The 25018-nt window shown below is 46.7% G+C and overlaps 1 protein-coding gene and 2 long non-coding RNA genes across 3 annotated transcripts; 2 read left to right on the top strand and 1 right to left on the bottom strand.

Annotated features, from left to right (window-relative positions):
- The first annotated feature begins 799 nt into the window (after positions 1–799).
- Positions 800–23420, top strand: LOC142776689 (uncharacterized). The gene is made up of 3 exons (XR_012887721.1): positions 800–997; positions 22431–22525; positions 22655–23420. It is a non-coding gene; the product is annotated as an uncharacterized LOC142776689 (long non-coding RNA).
- On the bottom strand, positions 13132–13698 carry LOC142775003 (uncharacterized). Its single transcript, XR_012886624.1, has 2 exons — positions 13491–13698; positions 13132–13334 (listed from the first exon to the last, which is right to left on the bottom strand). It is a non-coding gene; the product is annotated as an uncharacterized LOC142775003 (long non-coding RNA).
- Positions 14300–17810, top strand: LOC142776688 (THAP domain-containing protein 2-like). The gene is made up of 2 exons (XM_075880795.1): positions 14300–14571; positions 15890–17810. Exons 1-2 carry the CDS (start codon positions 14419–14421, stop codon positions 16109–16111), a joined length of 375 nt encoding a protein of 124 aa, XP_075736910.1. The 5' UTR covers positions 14300–14418; the 3' UTR covers positions 16112–17810.
- Positions 23421–25018: the final 1598 nt, after the last annotated feature.

The following is a 25018-nucleotide window of genomic DNA, read 5'->3' as shown; positions in this document are numbered from 1 at the left end:
ATGTCCTGTCTGCAGTATGTTTGCACGGGGACGTTGATCAAGGAAACCACCGTGGCAGCATAACACTTGTGGTAACTTGCTACTATGTTGAGGGCATGGAAGAGATTCCCGACCACGGCGGCTGCACTTCGATGGGGGTGAAATACAAAGAACACCCGTAAACCACTAAATATGTAAGCATTGGAGATCCCTATGTGGTCACAATGACTCTTGATACCCCCCCTGCAGCGTGTCTCAAAACAATATCTTGTTTGGCACATCAAAGCCTAGCAATTATCGATGTTGGACAGACATTTTAATTTTAAGCTGACACGGGCAAGCGGGAAAACTGTGCGCATAACGCGAACAAAACGACGAGCAAATAGCTTGATTATCATGCTTACAGCTGTTCCAATGACACACACACGGTATACGTATTATGTGGCACATGTATATTTATTTTGCCGGGCAACTACTTCTGGATCCGATGAGTTAAGCTTCTCCGCTCTACTGCACCGTTGAGCAGCATTTGGACTCTCCTTCTCCATGGCTATACCACAGTGGCAAACGCCAGTCAGAGGCGCTATCAAGCGGCTCCAGCGCAGTGTCAGATGGCGACTGCACAGGGAAGGCACGCGCGTCGGCGTCCATATGTCTACCAAGGCTATGACGGCACTCCTCTGGAAAGCGCACACCGGCGGCGGCGAGTCGCGCGCGGCAGCGGCCGAGTGCGAGGGAGGTGCCGGCTCCCTCGCACTCCGGTGCGTGGCACCACTGATCGTCTGCGCAGCACATCGAATTGCGCGCACACCAGCGGCGAGCCGCGCGCGGCGGCGGCGGAGTATCAATGCGCATGCGCGAACCAGTGCCACGCGAAATTGGCTCAGCGAGGCCAGTGTAGCTGGCGCTACAAAAGTGAAAACATTTGACAATTCTCTAGCAAAGCATTCATTCCGATGTTACTTAGCCACGGCAGCCACCGAAAAAGAAGCTTAACACATCGGCTGACTCCAGAAATGTAAGTTTTGAGTAGTCCACTGCTTTGTTCGTAAAAAGACTTTATCTTCAGCACAAATTAAGTTAAGCAGAAAAATCTCAGTATCGGGTATTCACTACGAGATGATGAATGAAAGAACTTTGTTAATGTCCTAGCCCGAAGCGGGCCGCTTCTACGTTTGGACCAAAAACACTGCCTTTCAGCCCCTTCGCGGGCCCTTTGGACTGCCCTTAATTGTCCCTCTAACGTAGTACTGCGCAAAGCTGCGTCCCATTGTTCTTAAGTATTTCCCTTGTCGCTACGTAACGCTGAGCAACGCCAGAGCATATGAGCAAGATCTATGGTGTCATGGCTTTATCGCGTGTTGTAGAAACACACAACTCCGGATAATTGCTATTAATTACCAGCGGGTTCAGGTAGGTTCTTGTTTTTATTTTCTTGAATGTAATGGCCTGAGTTCTGTTTAGCTTACTGTGTGGAGGTGGGGAAGACTGTGCGTCCTAGATACAGATGTTTCGTTAGATCGTTGTATGAAAGCAGGTGATCCTTGCATACTGAAACCTCAGCATCTTCTTTCCTTGTGGCTGCATGGTTGACAAGTCCTCGTGCAGCATTGTGGGCAGATTCGTTGAGGTTCACGAGAGCATCGTTGATTTCTGCCATGTGAGCAGGAAACGAATTAATCGTGTGTGGCTTGATTACTTTTTTCTGCAGCATTGCCAGAGCCTGTCTATAGAGGTTACTCCTTTGACAAATGCTCACACAGCTGTCCTAGAGCCGCTGTTGACCCTGAATTTATTTGTGTCCAAATGTGCCAATGCAATGCCTACTTTCTCAAACATTTCCGACTCTTTGGTGTAGATAGAGGCTGAGTTGACTAGTTGACCTTTACCGTTCACAAGCACTGTTGTGAAAGCTCGTTTATTGGACGCGAAAACTGCGTCGAGAAACGAGCATTCCTTGGCCTCACTTTCAGCTTTTTCTGGCAGAGTTTTGGCTTTGGCTTGCCTTCTGCTCACATTATGAATCGGATGAACATTTCTCGGAACAGGCATACAGTAATATTGTCCTTCAGTTCATTGGGCATTTTTGTGGTTATCATCTATCGCTGTAATTCGTGTACCAATTCGTTTGAGTATGTGCCTTCCTGCTTGCGTTGTTTTAAGTCTAATCAACTGGGCTCTCTCTTGCGCCTTGGCTATTTCCTCCAATGTGCTGTGCATCCCAAGCTGCATGAGTTTTTCAGTTTCAGTGTACGTACGTAGCCAAAGAGCTGTCTTGATTGTCTTCCTCAGTAAAGCACTAAATTCGTATCTTTCGGATCTCTGCGAATCGTGCATGGCTGCTAGGTAGGCGAAGTGGCACAACACAAACGAGTGAACTAGTCTTACAACGTTGTCATCTGCAAGCTGTTGTTGGCGGTTAGTAACTCTTTTGATGATCCTAATTGCATTGTGCCCTTTCTTAGCGATGTGCCTTGTAGTTTGGTTATTGGAGGTATTGGCTTCTACCACCAAGCCCTGAACCCGAATAAAATCCACACTTGGAATAACGCTTCCGCTCATGGTAAAAAGTGTTATATCATTCTGCTCTGCTGAAATCCATCCCCTGCGATCTATTAGGCCTGCGTAGCAGGAGTTCATATTTTTTGGGTGAGCATCGGAGTCCTGTTGGAATGAGGCACTCTTCTGCCACGTTGACAGCTTCTTGTAATATCTCTTCTATTTTCTCTCACTGCCGCCAGAACGCCGTATCATGACATCATCTGCGTAAATAGTGTACACTTTGCCTCCGATGTCTTCAAGTTTCCTGGCGAGAGCTATCATAGAGATATTGAAAAAGGTAGTCGAGTACCGCTCCCTGGGGTGTGCCCCAGTTGCCTAGCTTCACTGTATCTGATTTTAGGTCACCAGCCATGAGCTTTTCTGTCTTTCCGCTGAAAATTTTTTTGACGTATTCTTAAAAATTGCTACCCAAGCCCAGGTTCGAAATGGTTTTGAGTATGAAATTATGAAGGTAATTATAGTTTTATGGTTCTGTATGAATCTTATGTATTGTGTTGATTTTTCTTCTCTTGCCACATGTGGATTGTGAGCCCTACAAGTTGTTCCTAGTTTTTTTTTTGTATGTGTAGGTGAGTATAATGAAATTTTCTTTTTCTGCTCGAGGGTTGTGCGTGCAAATTTTTTGTTAAAATTGTACTTACGTTTTCTTCTCTTTTTTTTTGCTCAGACTGTGTACAATTGATCAGAAGTGTAATATTTGATTTTCTTGTACCTCTTTTTATTTGTGAATGCATTTTTTTGCTGCTGATGCTGTATGGGTGGCATGGTTGTTCAGGCAATGTTTGCCCGTAGCCGTGTCTTCTTGGACAATTTTGTAATGGTTCCTAATAAAGTAATAAAGGAAGAAAAGAAAAAAAGAAAGATGGATATTATCAGAGGCTTTCGCCATGTCTAGTCCCAGTATTGCTCGCGTGCCTCTTGTCATGTGACTGATTATTTTGTTCTTGAGTAGGAACATAACATCTTGCGTGAAAAGATCATGCCTGAAGCCTATCATTGTGTGAGGGTAAACGTTGGGCTCTTCCACGTACCTAGATAATATCTTTAGTATCACATGTTTGGCAACTTTTCCCACCATGATGTGAGTGAAATCGGTTGTACATTCTCGACGTCAGTAGGCTTGCCTGGTTTCGGGACTAAAATGATGCTAGAGGCCTTCCAGTCACTAGGAACTTCACTTTTCTTCCCCATCTCACTCATTAATAGCGTTAAATATTCTACAGAATCGTCTTTCAAATTGCGCAGCATCTTGTTTGTTATCCTGTGGGGTCCTGGGGCAGATATACTGTTGAGGACGTATAAAGCCACCCTCACATCTGTTAACGTGAATTCCATATCTAAAATTGGGTTGCTTGGGCCTGTGTAGCCTAATTGAGGAGGGGGTGGCCAATGCTGTGTGTCCTCGATAGATAGGTACCTATTCACAAGCTGCGCAATGACTTCTGACTTTGATGATTCATTCTGTGCCACGTGCAAATTTTGCTTAATGTATTGCACTGATTTGATTTCGTGTTGGTTTCATCTAATAGGCGTTTAAATAGATTCCTTTTTCCTCCTTTTTATCTGGTCATCTATGAAGTTGCAAACGTTATCCTACTGTTGCTTGGAGAGGGTTTTGCAGTGCTCTCCTATCGCTCGATTGAGTTCGGCAATTTTTTTGGCAGCTTACGGTTTAGCCTTTGGTCCTTCCCTCGTTTAAGAAGGGATTGTTCAGCTTCTATGAGGTGCACCAGTCAGCTGTTCATTCTTTCGATAGAGAAGTCTGTGAGCACTTCTTCAGTAGCAGCGCCAACATCCTCCCTCAGCTGTGAGGTTCATTGTTCCAGGTTCTTTTCTGCAATCCCCCTTTCCTTTCTAACTTTACGGAATTTATTCCAGTCTGTGACCCGAAATGTGTGTAGTCTCTTTTGCCCAATACGTAGGTTAATATATTATCATCACTACCAAAGACTTGGTTCAAGTTAGCCCATGTGGGCTCCGTAGCGTTGCGCACAAAGGTGAGGTCCGGAGCTGTGTCTCGACATGTCGATGTCCTGCATCTAGTCGGAAATGCTGGGTCTGCGATCAGTGTTAATACTAGGTCTGTCACTTCTCGCCATAGACTCTCCCCTTTCTTTGTATTGTAGTAGTAACCCCATGCGTGGTAGGGAGCGTTGAAGTTTCGAGTAACGATTAGTGAAGAGTCTCGAGATAGTTTGACAGTTTTGGTAAGTAGGGATTTGAATATTGCCACGTTCTGTTTCTCAAGTTTTTTTATCACCCCAAAACACTACACAATTCTCAGCGCAAAACGCGCGTGCAGTTTTTGAGAAGCTTCCGGACTTTAGTAGATCATTTCGATAAGATCACGCCCACTCTGCGAACTGTACAGATTATTTTGGAACCTACGCCACCGCCAGCGATAACGCTAGAACATTCGATTGCAAGAGTATAAATGCCGACGCACTTCGCCGCTTGTCAGTAGTTGATCGATGGCCGATGCTCCGTTCGCCGCTATCAGTGAGAGACTACTACTGCAATCGGGCTTTCCGTTTACCGGGCACAGGTTCGCCCAAACAAACAGTTAAATTCCAACACAAGGTCTCCTGTCTTCGGCCACGTCACGACCCCGTGACATCTGGTGGAGGTGCTGTTTTTTCCATGTAACGGACGCGAGCTCCTTCAAGCCGCGACCCCAGCCCCAGCGTCAAAGAAGACACGGGCGCTAATCCTGAACAGCGAACAAGCCGCAGGCAGAGGGGACTACAACCAGAGTACGGGCCCCTTCCTGAAGCAGCCAGGCAGACTCAGATCCCGACATCAACTACTGCTACCATGACCGCCCCCGTGCAGCCTGCACCACTCCTGCTTCGGCAACCAAAAGAGCCGCCAACTTTCCGCGGTTCGCCACTGGAAGACTCGGAAAGCTGGATCGAAATGTTCGACCGCGTCACCGCCTTCAATGACTGGACAGACTATCACAAGCTCCGGCTTGTGTATTTCGCCTTAGAAGATGCCGCTCGGACCTGGTTCAAGAATCAAGAGCGAAGCCTTACAACGTGGGACGTCTTTCGCGCCAGGTTCCTCACCACTTTCGCAAGTGTGGTGCGCAAGGAGAAGGCCGCAGCTTTTTTTGAAACCCGCATGCAGATGCCAAACGAAAACGTGGCGCCATTCACTGAAGATATGATTAAACTTTTCCGCCATGCTGACTCCGACATGTCCGAGGAGAAGAAGGTCTGTCTGCTGATGCGAGGGGTAAAGCAGGAACTCTTTGCCGGGCTGATCAGAAACCCGCCAAACACGGTCACCAAATTCATTTCAGAAGCATCTACGATAGAGAAGACGCTCGAGATGCGCACGCGCCAATATAACCATAGCTTCTTGCCTACAAGCTACGCAGGCATTCAAGCGCTAGGAACCACTGACTTGCGTGAGACAATTCGAGCAATCGTGCAAGAGGAGCTGCGAAAATTACTTCCTTCAGCGCAGCCTCACGTGGAATCCATCGCGGACGTCGGGCGCCAGGAGATCCAGCAATCGCTGGGCGTTTCTCAGACTCAAGTGCCTCAGCTGCAAGCCATGAGCTATGCTGCTGCAGCCCGCCGCTACGTCCCTCCTCCACGCGCACGCCAAAACACTGCCCCAACACACTTCCGTCGCCAGACGCCACCGCTGCCCCCCCCCCACGTCCTACCGTTTGCCAGCGGCCCAGCGCAGTGCGCCGTGGAAGACTGACGTCTGGCGCACTCCAGACCACCACCCGCTCTGCTACCACTGCGGCGAGGCCGGACACACATGCCGCCGTTGCCAGTACCGACAGATGGGACTGCGTGGCTTCGCCGTCAATGCACCACGTCCGCAGCCAGGAGAACGGCCACGTGACAAGGTCGACTACCTGACAGGAACTCAATGGACACCACGAAGTCCTTCCCGTTCGCCGTCGCCCAGCCGCCGCATGTCACCGCACCCCCGGCAGTATTCTGGCCCAACGCGGAGCCGGTCTCCTAGCCCGTATCCGGGAAACTAAGGACAGCAACCGATGGAGGTGCGGTTGCTGTGCGACGAACTACCGAAGATCCTCCGACGACGACGACGCCGCGACGGAGCTTTCCGAACACAACGCCAACCAGTGAAAGCCCTGATGGCGAAACCTCACTTACCGAAGGTGACCTGACGATGCAACATGGAAGCAGCGGAACGAGCCGACGCAGCCGTGACCCGACGCCACGCCCTAACTGTAATGCCAGACGGCGAACTAGCGACCTCGACGTTCTTATCGACGGCCACAGTGTGACCTCTCTCGTCGATACTGGAGCCGACTACTCCGTCATCAGTGGGTCGTTCGCCGCGATGTTAAAGAAAGTTAGGACAGCTTGAGAAGGCCCTGAAATCCGCACAGCCGGAGGCCATCTCGTAACGCCTGCCGGAATCTGCACAGTGAGAATCACCATTAACGGCCGTATTTTTGCTAAAGACTTCGTAGTCTTACAGCGTTGCTCGAGAGATGTCGTCCTTGGCATAGACTTCTTATGTCTCCATGGTGCTGTCATCAACCTAAAAACAAAGTCGATGACGTTATCCACAGAAGAAGCACTACCGCCGCGCATGCCGTCAGGATACCATGCCTTGAATGTGCTTGAAGAACAAGTCACCATTCCGCCTCGCTCAAGCGTCATTATTTCAGTCGGCGCTCCTAAATCACCTGACTTGGAAGGCGTCGTTGAAGGCAATCAGCATCTGTTGGTCACCCGAAATATTTGCGTCGCAAGAGGAATTGCAGAGCTGCGGGGAGGCAAAGCAACGGTTATGCTCATCAATTTCAGCAATGAGTACAAACATGTGAACACAGGAACAACGGTCGCATACATCGAAGAAATTGTCGAAGCTACCAGTGCGTTCGCCTTTGCCGATTCTGCGGAACCTAATCAGAGACCTAGCCCCTCCCATAGCTTTCGATGTCAATCCCAGACTTCCGAACCATAAGCAAGAACAGCTCAAGGCCCTGCTCTTGCAATACGAAGATAGCTTTTCGTCGTCATCAAAAATTCGGCAGACCCCCATCACGAAACATTGCATCATAACCGAAGAAAATGCCAGACCACTCCGTCAGAGTCCGTACAGGGTTTCGACGCGAGAACGTGAGGCCAAGAAGAGACAAGTTATGAAATGTGGCGGGATGACATTATCCAGCCGTCCAAGAGTCCATGGGTATCCCTCGTGGTGTTAGTGAAGAAAAAGGATGGGACCCTACGTGTCTGTGTTGATTATCGCCGCCTGAACAAAATCACAAGAAAGGACGTGTATCCTCTCCCACGAATAGACGACGCACTTGATCGGCTCCATAACGCCATGTACTTTTCGTCAATGAACTTCAAGACTGGCTATTGGCAAATCGAAGTCGATGAAAGAGACCGAGAGAAGACGGCGTTTATAACACTGGACGGCCTCTTCGAGTTTAAGGTGATGCCCTTCGGTCTTTGCTCAGCGCCTGCAACTTTTCAACGTGTTATGGCTACAGTACTTGCAGGATTGAAGTGGCAGACTTGCCTCGTGTACTTGGACGACGTCGTCGTGTTTTCCTCGAGTTTCAACGAGCATGTTCGGCGCCTTGAAGCTGTACTTCAAGCCATCAAGACGTTCGGACTCACACTGAAGCCAGAAAAGTGCATATTTGCCTACGAGGAGCTCTTGTTTCTGGGGCACGTTATTAGCAAGCCTGGAGTTCGTCCCGATCCAAGGAAAACAGCCGCCATCGCTTACTTTCCGCCGTCCACTGACAAGAAAGCGGTGCGCAGATTTCTGGGCCTGTGCACCTATTATAGGCGGTTCGTGAAAAACTTCGCCCGCATCGCCGATCCTCTCACTAACCTTACCAAGGCCGACGTGGAGTTCAAGTGGGAAACGCCGCAGGAACACGCTTTCCAGGAGCTTCAACATCGCCTACAGACGCCTCCGTTACTTGCCCATTTCGACGAATTCGCCGAGACAGAAATACACACTTACGCAAGCAGCGTAGATCTTGGCGCCGTTCTTGTGCAGAGGGCTCACGGACTTAAAAGGGTTATTAGTTACGCCAGCCGATCACTATCCAAAGCAGAAGCCAATTATTCTACAACAGAAAAGGAGTGTCTCGCCATCATCTTGGCTACGTCAAAATTTCGCCCCTACCTCTATGGCAGGCCCTTCAAAGTTGTGAGCGACCACCACGCCTTGTGTTGGCTAGCCACCTTGACGGACACTTCAGGTGGCCTCGCACGATGGAGCCTGAGACTTCAAGAATATGACATTATTGTCATTTACAAGTCCGGCAAGAAACACTCCGACGCCGACTGTCTCTCTCGTGCGCCTGTCGACCAACCACCACCCGACGACCCGGATGACGATTACTTCTCGGGAACGATAACTACAGACGACTTCGTTGAACGACAGCGGGCCGACCCCGAACTTAAGGCCCTATTAGAATACCTAGAAGGCAGGACCGCCGAACTCCCGAAGGATTCAAGCGCGCACTTGCGTCGTTCCTCCTGTGAAACGGTCTTCTACAAAAGAAAACTTTTCACCGCTCCGAGGCAAGTACCTCCTTGTGGTGCCTTCAGCTCTGCGACCAGAACTCCTGCAGTCCCTGCACGACGATCCGACGCAGGGCACCTTGGTGTTTCTCGCACGCTCGCGAGGATACAAGAAAGGTACTACTGGCCACGTCTTACCACCGACGTCACTCGTTATGTGAGGACATGCCGGGACTCTCAGCGACGCAAGACACCGCCGACAAGGCCATCGGGACTTCTGCAGCCAATTGAACCACCTTGCCGACCTTTCCAGGAGATTGGTATGAACCTGCTGGGGCCGTTCCCAACGTCGTCTTTCAGAAACAAGTGGATCGTGGTAGCAACCGACTACCTCACCCGCTACACCGAGACAAAAGCCCTTCCCAAAGGCAGTGCATCCGAGGTTGCTAAGTTTTTCGTCGAAAATATCGTCCTACGTCACGGCGCCCCGGAGGTCATTATGACCGACAGAGGAACTGCATTTACTGCCGACTTAAATCAAGCGATCTTGGCATACAGCCAGACAAACCACCGCCGGACGACAGCGTACCACCCACAGACCAACGACATCACCGAGCGGCTTAATAAGACGATCGTCGACATGCTGGCATTGTTTGTGGATGTCGAACAGAAGACGTGGGACGCCATTCTTCCGTACGTGACCTTTGCATACAACACGGCGGTGCAGGAGGCGACGCAGATATCTCCATACAAATTGGTCTATGGAAGGAGCCCGGAAACGACGCTCGATGCCATGTTACCCATTGTCACCCACGCAGAAAACCTCGATGTGAGTGAGTACCTTCAACGCGCCGAAGAAGCCCGACAACTCGCGCGTCTCCGTATCAAGAATCAACAGACGACCGACAGCCGCCGTTACAATCTTCGACGACGCTTCATGGAATACCAGCCCGGTGAACGTGTTTGGGTATGGACGCCGATACGCTGACGTGGACTAAGTGAAAAGCTTCTGCGACGGTACTTCGGACCGTACAGGGTGGTTCGACGTCTCGGCCCACTTGATTACGAGGTTGTCCCCGACGGCATCACGAACTCTCAACGACGCCGATCGCAACCTGAAGTCGTTCATGTCGCGTGCCTCTAGCTGTTTCATGCGCATTAACAAACTGAAACAGTGTTTTTTGTATTATTATTGTATCGTAATTTATTCATTGTACTTTCTTGCATCATTGTTGTACCTTCATCTTAAGTTAAAGCTTCGGGACGATGCCTTTTTCAGAGGGGGGAAATGCCACGTTCCATTTCTAAAGTTTTGTTATCGCCCCAAAACACTACACAATTCTCAGCGCAAAAAGCGCGTGCAGTTTTCGAGAAGCTCCCGGAGTTTAGTAGATCATTTTGATAAGATCACGCCCACTCTGCGAACTGTACAGATTATTCTAGAACCTACGCCACCGCCAGCGATAATGCTAGCACATTCGATTGCAAGAGTAAAAATGCCAACGCACTTCGCCGCTTGTCAGTAGTTGATCGACGGCCGATGCTCCGTTCGCCGCTATCAGACCAAGACTGCTACTGTAATCGTACTTTCCGTTTACCGGGCTCAGATTCGCCCAAATGAACAGTTAAATTTCAATACAAAGTCTCCTGTCTTCGGCCATGTCACGACCCCGTGACAATATCTGCTTCATTTTCTTCGGACAGCTGTAGACATTGAGAATAAATATGCTTTATTAATTGCCAATCAAATAGTTTGGAAGGATTTCCGTCATGATGTATTCAGTTTTGCTACCTGTGATCTTCAGATCGTGGCTGATGGGCGTAGCTCTTTTATAAACTGGGGTTTCGATACCCCTCCCGCATTCGACAATCTTTACCTCCGTACAATACCCGAGCAAAGTGATGTTGGGGGTGAACGTCTCTTGCAGTAAGATAACATGAAGTTTCTCGGGGTGAGATCGAATAAATTGCTGCAGGGACACTTTTTTATGTGGGAATCCCCTGCAGTTCCATTGCCACATTTTAAACTTACTAGTTTGTGCTGCCATCGTGCTTCTCCTCCATTTAGTTATTTAGTTCAGTAAGACTGTTTGACTTCGTGCGCTGAACATTAGGTTGAGGGGCCGTGGGAGCTGGAGCTTGAACTATTGTATCGTTCAGGTATGCTTCAATCTGAAGAACTTGTTTGTTGGTGCGCTCTCCTGTAGCTGCAATGCCTGACTGAAATTGTGTCAGCCTTTCGTTTATCTGCCTCACGCTATCGCTCAGTGCTGTGGGCATTTCTTTGACTTCAGATTTTTCCCTTGTAGGCACTTGTTCCCATGTAATTATGGCTCCTTCCTTATTTGCAACTTAGATGAACACAGGCACTTCTGATTGATTGCAAGCTGAAGTTTGATAATTTTGTACGGCTGTCTCAGACATCCTTCTAATTTCTTTCATTTCCGCAATGACTTTTTCAATCATAGCTCTTAGCTCACTATTTTCTCTTTCTAGTTGCGCTATCTTGTCACTCTCTACCAAGGAGGTTTAAAAAAAACTTCTGGAGTGGAGGTCCCCTATTCACGCCTACGCAAGCGGGTGAAGCCGGGGAAACCGGTTGGCGGCCATCTTGCTCCAGGCAAGAGAGAGCGCAGACAACGTATCCAGCGCGCTTCCGTGGCGGCTTTTTCGAATGAAACGGGGCACTTAGTGTAATTATATTACACTCGCATTTTTTTCTTCGTGTTAGATAAACAAGATCTGTACAAAGCCGTCAGTTACGATATTACACGTGAGCCGTACGTGATTACGTATTAGCGAATATGCATTACAACGGTTAGCTGCTGTAAGTGCGGATTCGCTTGCAATTCTCGAAATGAGGCTCACGGTGGAAGCAACACAGGGTTATATGAGTTTTTATTCATTCAAGGCTTTATACAATTTCCAAAAGCACATACAATAAAACAGAAACCATTCACACGAAAACGGCCTGATTCCCAAAACGCAGGTTACATCAGGCAACTCTATAACAACACACTAAAATTGCAAAAAATATAGAATATACCAGCTGCTCCGCTTTGTTCAACGCTGGTTCTCATCTGTACCTTGCAGATTTTTAAATATAATAGTCCTTGTCAGCTGGGTTTGTACCCCACTGCGCGAGTTCTTGCGGTAGATTTCTTTGGAAATGTGGTGAAGCCTGATTGTTATATACAGGTTGGCAATCTTTTTCGCCAAAACGTAGATGTGATTGTCGAGTGGATCGCAGTCCAACAGATGAGGCTCTAACTCAGAAAATAATGCTAGTTCAAACACCTCCGTTAACACCTCACGCAACGTACGTTGCGAAGGCAAAGCGTTGTTAAATTTCGACCGCACATACTCATACGCTGCCGCAGAGTAGTAGTGCAGAGTGAGTGCGAATGCACGTAGCTCTGGGGGGTACATCTTGTTTGTTTTTTCATGGGCTCGGACAAGAAGCTGTTGAATTTCAGGCGAGAAAGTTGCTTCAAAGACCTCAAGGCCTTTTTCTGACAAAAGTTTCCTCTCTTTTAGCTCCTTGATCAAATTTTCTGACGCATCACACCGCTTGCTTAGCCTTCTTTTGGATTGCTGCAGTGTCTTAACTTTCTTCTTTAGTTGGAGAACCTCTTGTGCAGACTCCTCTGCCTTGGAACGGTACCAATCCTTCGCCGGCGAAGAAGGCTCAGATGGCATTTCAACCACTGCCTCAGCACTTACGACAGGTGACAGCGCAGTCCGACACTTAGGGGCCTCTCGCTTTCTTCTCGCCTGCAAGAAAGAAAAAAATCAGTTATGCTCCAAAGTTCAGAAGCCGGGTATAATGGTCCCACCCACTGCTTAGACTGACTAGAAACGGGATTACTACCTCGGGGATCTTTTTATAGTTTCGGTGCGGAAGTTTAGCGTGCCAGCGTGCCCGTATTTATGCACGCACAGTGAAAAAAAAAAGTTGGACAAGTAAGTGTACGTGACGTGCGCTTTGTCAGAGAGTGGTGTGATTTTGAACAGCACGTAGGAAACGAGAAACTGTGCCTACACATTCGGAAATCTATAGCCTATTTACCGTAACGAAAATGTACATTCGTGATGGTACTCACTGGTTTCTGGAGATGCGCAGGGAACGCAGGAAAAATGGTAGGAATGCTCCCTGGTCGCAGTCTGGTCGTTTGGCCCGTCCTGTCAAAGCAGTTGGCTTCAAAGTGCTCCGAGCAGAGAACGTCCGCATTCTTAGGCTCCCAGCCATCCCTCCGAACAGCACGCTGCCATGCGTCACGCAGCGTCTTGTCTTTCGGAAACCTGCGATACCACACGCACAAAATAGGTTATTCAACTTCTACTCACCAGCTGAAAAATGCTAATGAAAGTAAGTTTTCAGCTGAAACCGCGCTTCTCGAATGAGGTAGCGCGCCGAAGGAGACAAGCGATTGAAAGCGCTTTATCCCGCGTACTTACACGTGAAAAGTGATTCCTGGCTTCTGCTTCGCACGATTAGTGCAGCCGAAGGCGACACACGAACTCACCATAACGTCCGGAATCGTGTCAACTTCCTTTAAAACTGCAAAAAATCCGCACAGAACAAAAGAACGAGGGACAAACGCGACAACTGTTGTTCAGTGGCGCGAACGGCGGGGGCCCAAACGACCGACGGCACGTTTTTTGCCTGGAGCAACATGACGGCCGTCGGCGTCACCAGAGGGCAGGCGCTTCCACTCCAGAAGTTTTTTTTAAACCTCCTTGCTCTCTACCCTGTTGTGCTCATGTTCTTGCGTTCGCTCACGCGTTACCTGCGTTCCCCGTGCTCCTCCTCGGATTTGATCGACCCAGGTTGACTGCCGTGGATGACCTTCTTCCCTGGTGTGTGAAGGTCATTCAAGTGGTTGAAAGACCACTTGCGTCCCGCTGGAGAAGGAGCATCCCCGACCTCTGGATTGGTTCCTAGATATCGAACAGCTCCTGGTTTTGGAACGATTCTTGGCATGGGAGTGTCCCTTGGAACGAGGCAAAGCCACCTAGAAAAACATCAAGGTCTCATAATTACCTCCTCCAATTGTCAATACGTCATGACAGTAAGATGACAGTGATAGATGGGGGAGGGGCAGGCAGTCAAAGTGACGCGCGCCACGTCGTGAACGTAACGAACGCGTGCCACGTTGTGAAAAAAAGGTTTCTTTTTGGCTGCAACACTACAGCAGCCGCATTTTGAGCGACGGCTGAACTGGAAAAACCCGTAGAAGGAACGCGCGTGTGACGTGGAAGGAATGCGCGCGTCTTTCCAGAGTGGCCGTGGTGGAGCATGCTGCATCACATACGCGCTTGCTGAGTGATTAACCACGCATGCGCGTGGTTAATCATTCCCATAGTCATCCACTGAAGCTCAACGATGCCTGGCTGTTGCTGTGTACCAAACTGCAAGTCAAATTGTGACAGAGGGCCAAGTGTACGAGTTTACAGATCTCCTTCAGACCGAATTATGCAGGCAGCGTGGACCAGCGCTGTTACCCGGAAGGACTTCATGCCAACAAAGTCTACACTGGTAAGCATTCTTTCTCTGTGTTGTTTATCAGGGTTTTCAGATATATTGATTTTATTAGCATAATGTTCAAAGTATCTGTTGATGGTTCAATCAATCAATCAATCAATGAAACTTTATTTTCATGAATAGATATATGCAAAACAGAGATTATTTGGACCGATAGTTCAATGTGGCTAGTGGACGGACCAATACAATGTGCAACATCGAAAACTATACAGTTCATCTTTGAGATAACAAACAAAAGCAATCATATTACTACAGATAACCCAGTAATACAGTTCTTTCCTGCAGACATGCATACTTATTAGCTAGCAGTAGCTTTCTATACATAGGCACTTATTGAAATATACAATTAAAATCAAATCAAACACACACATGCTTACATGTCTTGACTCCACAGAAAAAATGATTTACATGCCATGCTGAAAGTACTTGCCCTCATAATCTCTAAAGGGATCGTGTTTCATATTTTTGCTCCATTAAACTTCATCAGTCTTTCTCCATAAACATTAAAACATTTGGGCAGATTGAAATCACCATTCGAAGCATGTCGCGTATTGGGTTTAGGAATTGAAAAAGATCAGCAGGCAAAGGTGAATTTCTATTAATTGTGTTATTTACTGAAACGGCAATTTTTCAGTCGCGCAACATCGGAACCGAGGGAATGCGTTGTGATTGGGCCCCGCTATGGTGGTCTAGTGGCTAAGGTACTCGGCTGCTGACCCGCAGGTCGGGGGATCAAATCCCGGCTGTGGCGGCTGCATTTCCGATGGAGGCGGAAATGTTGTAGGCCCGTGTACTTAGATTTGGGTGCACGTTAAAGAACCCCAGGTGGTCAAAATTTCCGGAGCCCTCCACTACGGCGTCTCTCAAAATCAAATGGTGGTTTTGGGACGTTAAACCCCACAAATCAATCAATGCGTTGTGATTGGAAAATATTCCATACCGATTCACATTGGCTTACGATTTTCAGTGTACGCTTTAAGTCGTTCAAGAGTTTTTAGATAACTGTTGTACGTCAAACCCCACGATTCCAAACAGTAATCTATGTGACGATCACACATTGAAAAGTAGAGTGTGCGAAGCATAGCTTGTGGAAAATATTGGCGAGCTTTTATTGGAGAATAGCAGCCATAGGCTACCTTTGCGCACACACACTGTACTTGCCCATGCCAGTGTAAATGCTCATCAAAAGTGACGCCTAAATCTTTAAAACAAAGAACTTGTTGCACGCTAGACGGGACTTCCGTACTTGTCGCCACGCTTGTTCTGAGTTTGGTCGAGCTCATGTTTCTAACATCTTTTTATTTCGTTTCAGCTCTGTGAAAAGCATTTCTTGCCATTGGGATACTTGAACACGACATCTTACACAGACGTCCAGAGAGGAAAAGTTGTCGAAGTCATTGTGAAGAACAGTCGTCTGAAGCAAACTGCAGGGCCGAGCTCGTTTCCCAACTGCCCTGCCTACTTATCGCATCCGCAACCATGCGTTCAGGAAGCACCAGATGTGAAAATAGCGCGATTGGAAGCCACTGGTTGACGCGCAATGCAATAATGCTTTCGCCGCAAACGCAAGCAGAAGAGGAAACCAAAAATAAGCTCAGTAGCTTGGCGGACTTGTTCAACACCTTGTCAGGATATTGAGCATTCATAGATCTGGACGGTAATCCACAAGGACTCCAATGCTTACTTTTTGGACTTGACTCTCAACTCTGCTCCAACCATCCGCACTTCGGTGATTGTGTCTACTGACCTTCGCATTGAAGTATGTATTGGTGAAACGGTCGTCAGAAGTTGTGGTGATGTGCTAGTTCCTGAAAATATATGGAACTTAAGAGATTTTAAGAGTGCTAGAAATCATCAAACAGGCTCGCAAGTACATCAGCGCGGCGCCTTCTGAGAAAGCCCATCATCTACTGCGATTGGTGCCGACGTTACTGGAGCAAGTAAGCGGTGAACATTTTGCATGCGATTCGTGAGAATGGCATTTGGAGGTGCTGAAATTCTTGAAAAGTCAAGTTCGTCTCCTTTTGAATAATACCAGCCGTTATCCCCCAAATTTGCTGGTTATTTCTAGCCTTCTGTTCACCATTTCTCCTCATGCATACAGATTCTTGAGAAATTCGATGAAACTTAAGATGCCTCATCCTGATACTATCAGGAGACTGTTTTCATCATGGGAGATTAACCTGGTAAAGACGCAGCAAGAAGCTAGCTTTCTTTCTTATGCCAAGTGAAATGTAGGCACACTTAAATAGCATGAAAAGACTGTGACATAATAGCTTGAGGAGGTTCATCTGCTGTCTTTTTTTCGATTACAAGGCTGGCTTTGTGACTTGCGCTGCGGCAATTTCATCAACTGCGGCAAAGACTGCCGACGTATTCAAGATGCAGAGCCCCCTTTCTTCAAACAAGGATGTTGTACACATTCTTTCCGCGGTTCTAGTTAATTCTAAGACACTCCATGATTTCCTTCGGAAACTTTTTCTTGACCTCGAAGCATCTGGTTTTAAAACAATTGCAGTAATCTCAGACAATAACTCCATAAACAGAAAAGCTATGTCCTTCTTCGCTGAGCCCGCAAGTGTCAACATTGTTTACCAGCATCCTGCCGACTCATCGTGACTCCTGTTTTTCGTGGTGGACCCAGTTTACATACTAAAGTGTAAAAGAAATAACTGGCTCAATCAACAAAACATCGGAAAATGCATGTACTTTCCTGAACCAAAAAGTAATGAGCCTGAACCAAAGATACTTGCAGCATTTTTCAAGCTATTGCGCGAGTTGCACGAAGCTGAAAAGTACGAGTTTTGAAGTTGGCGCAACTCTCACTTTGAAAGAGCTGAACCCCTCCAACATGGAATGACAGGACGCCAAACTTACACTAATGGTTTTTTACTCGTCTACTGTTGCTGCTCTCAGTAAAGCAACGTCCCAGTATGCTAAGGAAACATCTGAGTACATTGGCATCATATTGACTTGGTGGAACATTGTTAACGTAAAGACGCCATGAAAAGGACAGCCATTAGGTAATCATTCGCAAGGGCCAATAGTATCATCGTAGTGTCCGCAGCTCGAGTTCCTGCGAAAAATAGTTGAGTGGCTTGATCACGCTGAAAGCCTCAAACGTGACAATGACCACCTTACACGTGAAACGCACGCAACTTTGAGCCAACTACCCACGCTTTGCACGAACTAGCCATATACTGCGTGGAAGAGCTTCATTTTGAGTACGTTTTTTTTTTTGGGGGGGGGGCAAATTTCAAACTGCCTGCTCGGAGGATCGCTTCGGAAAGTATCGGTAACTATCGGGTGTGAATTACCATGTGTGAATAATGCAGATATATGAATCTGAAAACAAACTGTGTTTGCAGAAGGTTTTGACCTGCCAGATTTAGACATGGTACCAGCCCCGAGTGCGAATACAAGGAGGAGAAGTGTTCCGTCAGCGCATGGCCAGTTTGACGTCCCCGTGACCGATTCTGACGTTCAGAAAAAAGCGCCAAATCTTCCTGCAGTAACATACGTTGCCGGATATTGTGTTCATGCAGCTTAAAGAAATTGGCATGCGGATCTTACAGGGAAAACCTTGGGGTATAAGACGTCGACCCAGATGAGAATGCTTTATTCACGAAGAACTCGAGGTGTTGGCTGAAGTTTCCACGAGCAGTTGTAGTTAACGCTGTGCCATATACTGAAATTATACTAGACCAGCTCAAGAAGCCAGAATACTCTGCGCAATTTCTCAGCCTTTCTGTGCAGGAAGACACTCTTGTCAACCTTGTGTTTTCTGCCCTTGGAGACTATGAGGACCTAGATGTGTGTGATTCTGGTAGTTCTGCACAGGAAGTAATGGAGCATGCTGTAAGTGCTGCAGCGAATACACTGCTGAACAACTTGGGCCACACAGAAAACGACAAATTACGTAATGTCAAGAATGAGCGAAAAATGAAAACCTTGAATGCCTGAGAGCTGTTTCTCGTTCCTTATGTTTTACTCATGATGCTTTGTTTTTTGGAAAATATTAGTATCCTTTTGCTGACAGAACCCTTGTAAAAATTGTGTGTCGTAGCTAGGCTTCAGCTTCGTACAACATTATCATATAAACGATGCATTTTGTTTATTCTAAATAATATTATTGAAGCGCATTGTGATAGTTGTTTATCATTGCAGCTATCCATGTTACCGCGTTTCACCATTGGGTACTTTAATTTTGCACTGAGGGGAAAAATATTGTTTTTGGCTGAGTCTTCACTATTATCTCAGCATTTTATGAAGAACAAAGTGAGCAGAAAACAGAGCAGGTAGAAATAAAAACAAAACACGATAAGAGATTTTACAAGAAGGCTGAAGCTCGTTTTGTGCGAATCATTTGTGCATGACGCGATTATAATAAAATGTCATCATCATCATCATCATCAGCCTGACTACGTCCACTGCAGGACAAAGGCCTCTCCCATGTTCCGCCAGTTAACCCGGTCCTGTGCTTGCTGCTGCCAATTTATACCAGCAAACTTCTTAATCTCATCTGCCCACCTAACCTTCTGTCTCCCCCTAACCCGCTTCCCTTCTCTGGGAATCCAGTCAGTTACCCTTAATGACCAGCGGTTATCCTGTCTACGCGCTACATGCCCTGCCCATGTCCATTTCTTCTTCTTGATTTCAGCTATGATATCCTTAACCCCCGTTTGTTCCCTAATCCACTCTGCTCTCTTCTTGTCTCTTAAGGTTACACCTACCATTTTTCTTTCCATTGCTCGCTGCGTCGTCCTCAATTTAAGCTGAATTCTCTTTGTAAGTCTCCAGGTTTCTGCTCCGTAGCTAAGTACCGGCAAGATACAGCTGTTATATACCTTCCTCTTGAGGGATAGTGGCAATCTACCTGTCATAATTTGAGAGTGCTTGCCGAATGTGCTCCACCCCATTCTTATTCTTCTAGTTACTTCAATCTCGTGGTTCGGCTCTGCGGTTATTACCTGCCCTAAGTAGACATAGTCTTTTACAACTTCAAGTGCACTATTACCTATCTCGAAGCGCTGCTCCTTGCCGAGGTTGTTGTACATTACTTTCGTTTTCTGCAGATTAATTTTAAGACCCACCTTTCTGCTCTCCTTGTCTAACTCCGTAATCATGAGTTGCAATTCGTCCCCCGAGTTACTCAGCAATGCAATGTCATCGGCAAAGCGCAGGTTACTAAGGTATTCTCCATTGACTCTTATCCCTAACTGTTCCCATTCTAGGCTTCTGAAAACCTCCTGTAAGCACGCGGTAAATAGCATTGGGGAAATTGTGTCCCCCTGCCTTACACCCTTCTTGATTGGTATTCTGTTGCTTTCTTTATGAAGCACTATGGTAGCAGTTGATCCCCTGTAGATTTCTTCCAGAATGTTTATATATACTTCATCTACGCCCTGATTCCGCAGTGTTTGCATGACGGCTGATATTTCTACTGAATCAAACGCCTTCTCGTAATCTATGAAGGCTATGTATAGTGGTTGGTTATACTCTGAGCATTTCTCTATTACCTGATTGATAGTATGAATGTGGTCAATTGTTGAGTAGCCTGTTCGAAATCCCGCTTGTTCCTTTGGTTGATTGAATTCTAATGTTTTCTTTACTCTGTTAGCAATTACCTTTGTAAATAGCTTGTATACTACAGAGAGCAAGCTGATCGGCCTGTAATTCTTCAAGTCCTTGTCATCTCCTTTCTTATGTATTAAGATGATGTTAGCGTTCTTCCAAGACTCTGGTACTTTTCCCGTCAGGAGACACCTCGTAAATAAAATGTACACCAATAAAATTAACCTTGATATTCTTGTGTCTAGCCCTGATTTACAAAATGCGAAAATGCACATAATCAATGCAAATACATGCTTTAAACTGTTTCTTCAAGAAAGGAGTTCTTTTATAATTTGTTAAGAAAGTATACTATGTGCCTTGACTGTGCTGTTCTTTCTGCTCTCTTGTAGTCACTTCAGTCTACGACTAAAGGGACAAAGTTTGCTTTCTATAGCTTTTGTCAAGCATTCACGCTCACAAGAACAATAAGAAATGTAATGTTCCGATGCACACAAAAACAACGTTTCTAGCACATTATTCTAAGTAAACGGTAAGAGAATGACGTTTGTTATGATGGCGTAGATTGCGGTGAACCAGTGCGAGGTACTTATTTTTCGCAACCTAGAAGTGTGGCAGTTTGGGTTAGTTGGTATAACATGACGATAGATATAACGCTCGTCTCCTTGTTTCTTCGTCATCGTTCTGTTCTCGCCCTATAACTATCATTATTTTTTGCGTTCAAAATACTTGTGTTGCGTTAAGGTCGAAGTATGTACAGTGCTGGATAAACTTGGAGGGCAGCACTAGTTTTTCGACACAGGCAGCGTCTGCTAGGCTCACTATCCATCTCTAACATCTAGGCATCCCTCCCAGCGGCGTTCACACCTCCATTGCGCATGCGCGTCCCCTACCCCTCTCTTTTCGAACGCAACCCTTTTCTGGCATCGTAACGTCGACGCAAATATAGCGTCAGCTAGCGAATTTCTTTATTTAAAAAAACGAGTGCTCGCGCTGCGCAACTGTTGACTGGCCACCCCGTATATATAGGCACTATATCTTGACCTCCAAGGGGGTGCCGGTGGGAGATTTCTCCTGTACGTTCTTGAACGATAAATGCACGTGAATTACGAGTGTACTATGAGTCCCTGTGTTCCGTAGTAGTTTCCTGTCTCCCATTGCCCATTAGCAGCTATTGGCATGTTCCAGTAACAAACACTGGTCCACCTCTGCGTGCTTTGCGCCTCCTCAGGTTTCTCTCATATGACTATGACACACCGCAATGAGCGCGAGCGTCAACGCCACCACTAGTGTAAGTGATAGCGCCTACTGCTTCGCATCTACACAAGGTTCCCTTTAGCGGGAGGTGGTGTAATTTTTTTATTTGAAATCCAGGTGGTACTCAGAAGAAAAGATTCTATTATCTATAGTCTAGGGCAACTTAACTTTCATTTTTCAGATAGAATAAGCTCATTTCACACGTACAAACAGTTTCACAGGAAGTTTTTATACTTTTAGTTTCGAGACATGACAATGCGTAAAATCGAGACAATTTTGGGCTTCCTTTGCTGCGACTTAGATTTTAAGGTTATGAACGCCTATTGGCTCATATGGCTCCACACTGATTGTAGAATGTAAATAACCAACAAGAAAATCGCATTATTCGCAAGAAAACGTGTAATGCCAGAAGCCGCAAAATGCTCAGCCTGTACTAGTACTAATTGTTCACGTTAGGTTCATGTAGATAATAGAAATTATATCAGGTTTGAAAAAAAAGTAACTGCATACTTTCTGAGTTAAAAACATTTGTGGGGGACAATTTATTTTAACCTGGCCATCACAAGTGCAAAAATTTAAGCGACATCTCGAAAAGTTGCCCCTAATTGAATATTGAGAAAACGTATTTTAAACCTAAAAATAAAAGCTCAACTTTGCGGCAGAGATAGGCTTAGTAAATTAGTTTCTTCTATTGATGACAGCTGGGTAATCATGATATTTTTGAGCATGTGGCTTTGATGACGTCATGAGAAATGCAAAGGCGAGCAGCCAGGTGACAATTGGTAGAGTAGTCCAGACAATCAGCTCTTGACATATAGTTTTTAATGAGCAATTTGTGCTTTTTAAATGTTATTTAGCCCAAGTCTAGCCTTATTACGACGCTGAGTTTTTCGTCATAGGTACAGAAACTATTTTGGCGAATGCAAGTAAAATATATATTGTAGTGAACGAGAGATAACAAGAGAGAACACCAGTTCGTTGGGCAAGCTGTTCTTATTTTGCGCCTCTTCTTCCTTCTCCTATAGACCTTTGCATCGGGCGAGGAGGTCCGGTCTGGCAACCAACGCATTCCTCCTGTCTCGCGTGCGGGCGACTGCTTGGAGTGTGTGTGTTGACGCTGGTATGTGCAGCGTTATCGAGCGATTTGCCGTGTATTAAGCCAACCTGCAGATTTTGTTTTTATTCATTGTATGAAGGTCAAAAATTGGTCATCAGGGAACCACTGCGCTGTTTTTTTTTTTTGGTGCAGTAACAACTAAAGAAAAAGGAAACTGCTGTCGGAAGAAATATGCCATGTGCATCACCAGACGCGGATGTTCTTTGGCTCTGAGCTCTTCAAGTTGCATCGTTTTCCTGTTGACGAGGAGCAGCGGCTTCTATGGCTTACAAATTTAAACAGGAGAAAGTGTGTACCTTCCACGGGTGCTCGGGTATGTTATGAGCACTTCTTCTCAGGGGAACGAACCGCAATGTCTTCGATACCGATGTTCAACCTCGGCTGTGAACGAAACGTACGCAGCCTATACAGCTATTTCAACAATGACAATGTTTCCCCGATAAACTGCCCCACGTAAAATTTATCTCTATCGCAGGTTAAAGTACCATGGCACCGAGAGTCAATCAAATATCACGATTAAGAAAAAAGGAGATAAAAGGGGGACTCGCAGGAACGTGCGTCAGCGTTGTTTGATGTAACAGCTGTATTCAAGTGCACACCTGTAAAAACAAATGAGCGAGTAAAATATGGCCACTCCTTCAGAGTTGATAAGCAACTTAGAGAACAGTTAGTGCGCAGTTAACAGAAACAGTCAGTACCACGAAATAAAGACGAATCACTTCACTCGAACGCGTGGCTTCACGCAAGAGCAATAGCCGGTGCGATGGCGCGGCGTAAAGAAATCTTGTTAGAAAAGTGGATGACTACAGCTCAAGAAATATGTTTACTATGCTCTCGAAGTGCTGTTGCTCATTCTGGAGAAGAATGATCTGAAAATACTGCAACTTTTTCGAGCAGAAAGTCGGTGCATCAATAAAGTTTGACTCGTTCGCGGCACTGTAAAATAAAACAATTGACTCTCAACGACTTCAGCCTTGTCAGAATGTCTCATAGACTCATTTTCGAAAGAACCTGAATCACTTCAGAACTTGAATCACTTCGAGAGGTTATGCGACGCTTCACGTCGCATAACTTCTCGTATCTGCCTCCTTCACACATCCTTTTACTTTAGCAGGTCGGGACACCTTCTCCTAAAACGCCCATTTAGAACGTCATCTCGCCTGTCCCATACGAACCCTCTGATGGCCCTAAAATGCCGTACCACGGCGATGAACAGCTCATTTTTTCCTTATGCCGTAACACTCTGGAATGCGCTGCCAGATAATATTCTTTCTTGCAGGGACCGCTCAACATTTCGCGAAAAGCTAACTCTTTTCCAAAATCCAAATGCGATTTCCTAGCAGCACATGAACTCTTGCGTTTACAGATGTTTTACCGTAGTACCAGAAATTATTTATCGCCTATCATATTTTTTGTGATTTGTTATGCGCGTTATTTCCGCTTGTGTTCTTCATTTGCCTATTCATTGTAATCAGTGTGTACCCTCATATTGTTACATTCCTTAGAAACTTACAACCCGAATGTACGACCCCCCCCCCCCACTTATGTAATGCCTTCGGGCTCTTAAGGTTGAATAAATGAAAAATGAAAATGGAAAAAATTGAGAGCGTAAAAACTGAAACGGAACAATAAAATCGCAGCCGCACTCCTACCTTCTTGCAAACAGCGAGCTTCCTGCAAGCCAGATCGGTTGACAGACCAGAAAAGGGCCGCCCACTAGTAAGATGGTGGCGCCCACGAAAAAAAAACGTCTATACCTCGCTCTCGCTACCCGCGTGCCGGAGCCCCAACGTCTTTCTTGGTCATGACACTCGGCCATGACTGAGCGCGCGGGGAGTTGCTGACAGTTATTGTGGTGGGCGGGGTTGGCTGTTTCGTTGTGGTCGGTACTGACCACACTGCAACATGTATCAGTAACTCCGAGAAGCGTCTCTGGCTGGCGGCTTTGGCTGCAATTAAGCGGTCGGTCCTGGCGCCCTGCCCGAAGTGCATCCAGTGGGCGATGTTGACTGCTTTGCAATGGCGGGTCCACGTGATGCTGTGACTTGGCTGGTGGATCTGCGATAAGTGTGTCTGGCAAGAGGGTCGGACTAAATTGCAGTGGTCGACCTCAACCACACCGCAACGTCGTATGACCCAGGAGACTTGCTTCAGGTGGTCAGCTTTGGCTTTGTCGCAGAGGTAATGGGGAATGCGGCATTCCCGGGCGAGAATGCCGGAACAGTATCCGAGAAGGCACCGCGTCTGGCATGGCCTCTCAGTGCTTCCTTCCAGAGACCCCCTCATGATTGTCAGCGCGGAGAAGATGGTCAAGACTTTCATCGGGAGCCTAATCAATAGGCCACTCGCTATCCTGAGTTTCATTGACGCCCGGCGGCTCCGGAAGTGGTTTAGGTGACTCTTCTAGTGCCACGGTTGTCAATTCCAGCGCAGGTTTCAGTCCGTCAGCAGACCGCGGCAATAGCGAGAGGACAACCTTCCTATGCTCGTTCCGTG

The sequence above is a fragment of the Rhipicephalus microplus genome, chromosome X (genome assembly GCF_043290135.1).
Source record: "Rhipicephalus microplus isolate Deutch F79 chromosome X, USDA_Rmic, whole genome shotgun sequence".
NCBI lineage: Eukaryota > Metazoa > Arthropoda > Arachnida > Ixodida > Ixodidae > Rhipicephalus > Rhipicephalus microplus.
The sequence above is the reverse complement of the archived record's forward strand: the minus strand, read 5'-3'. Positions and strand labels throughout refer to the sequence as shown.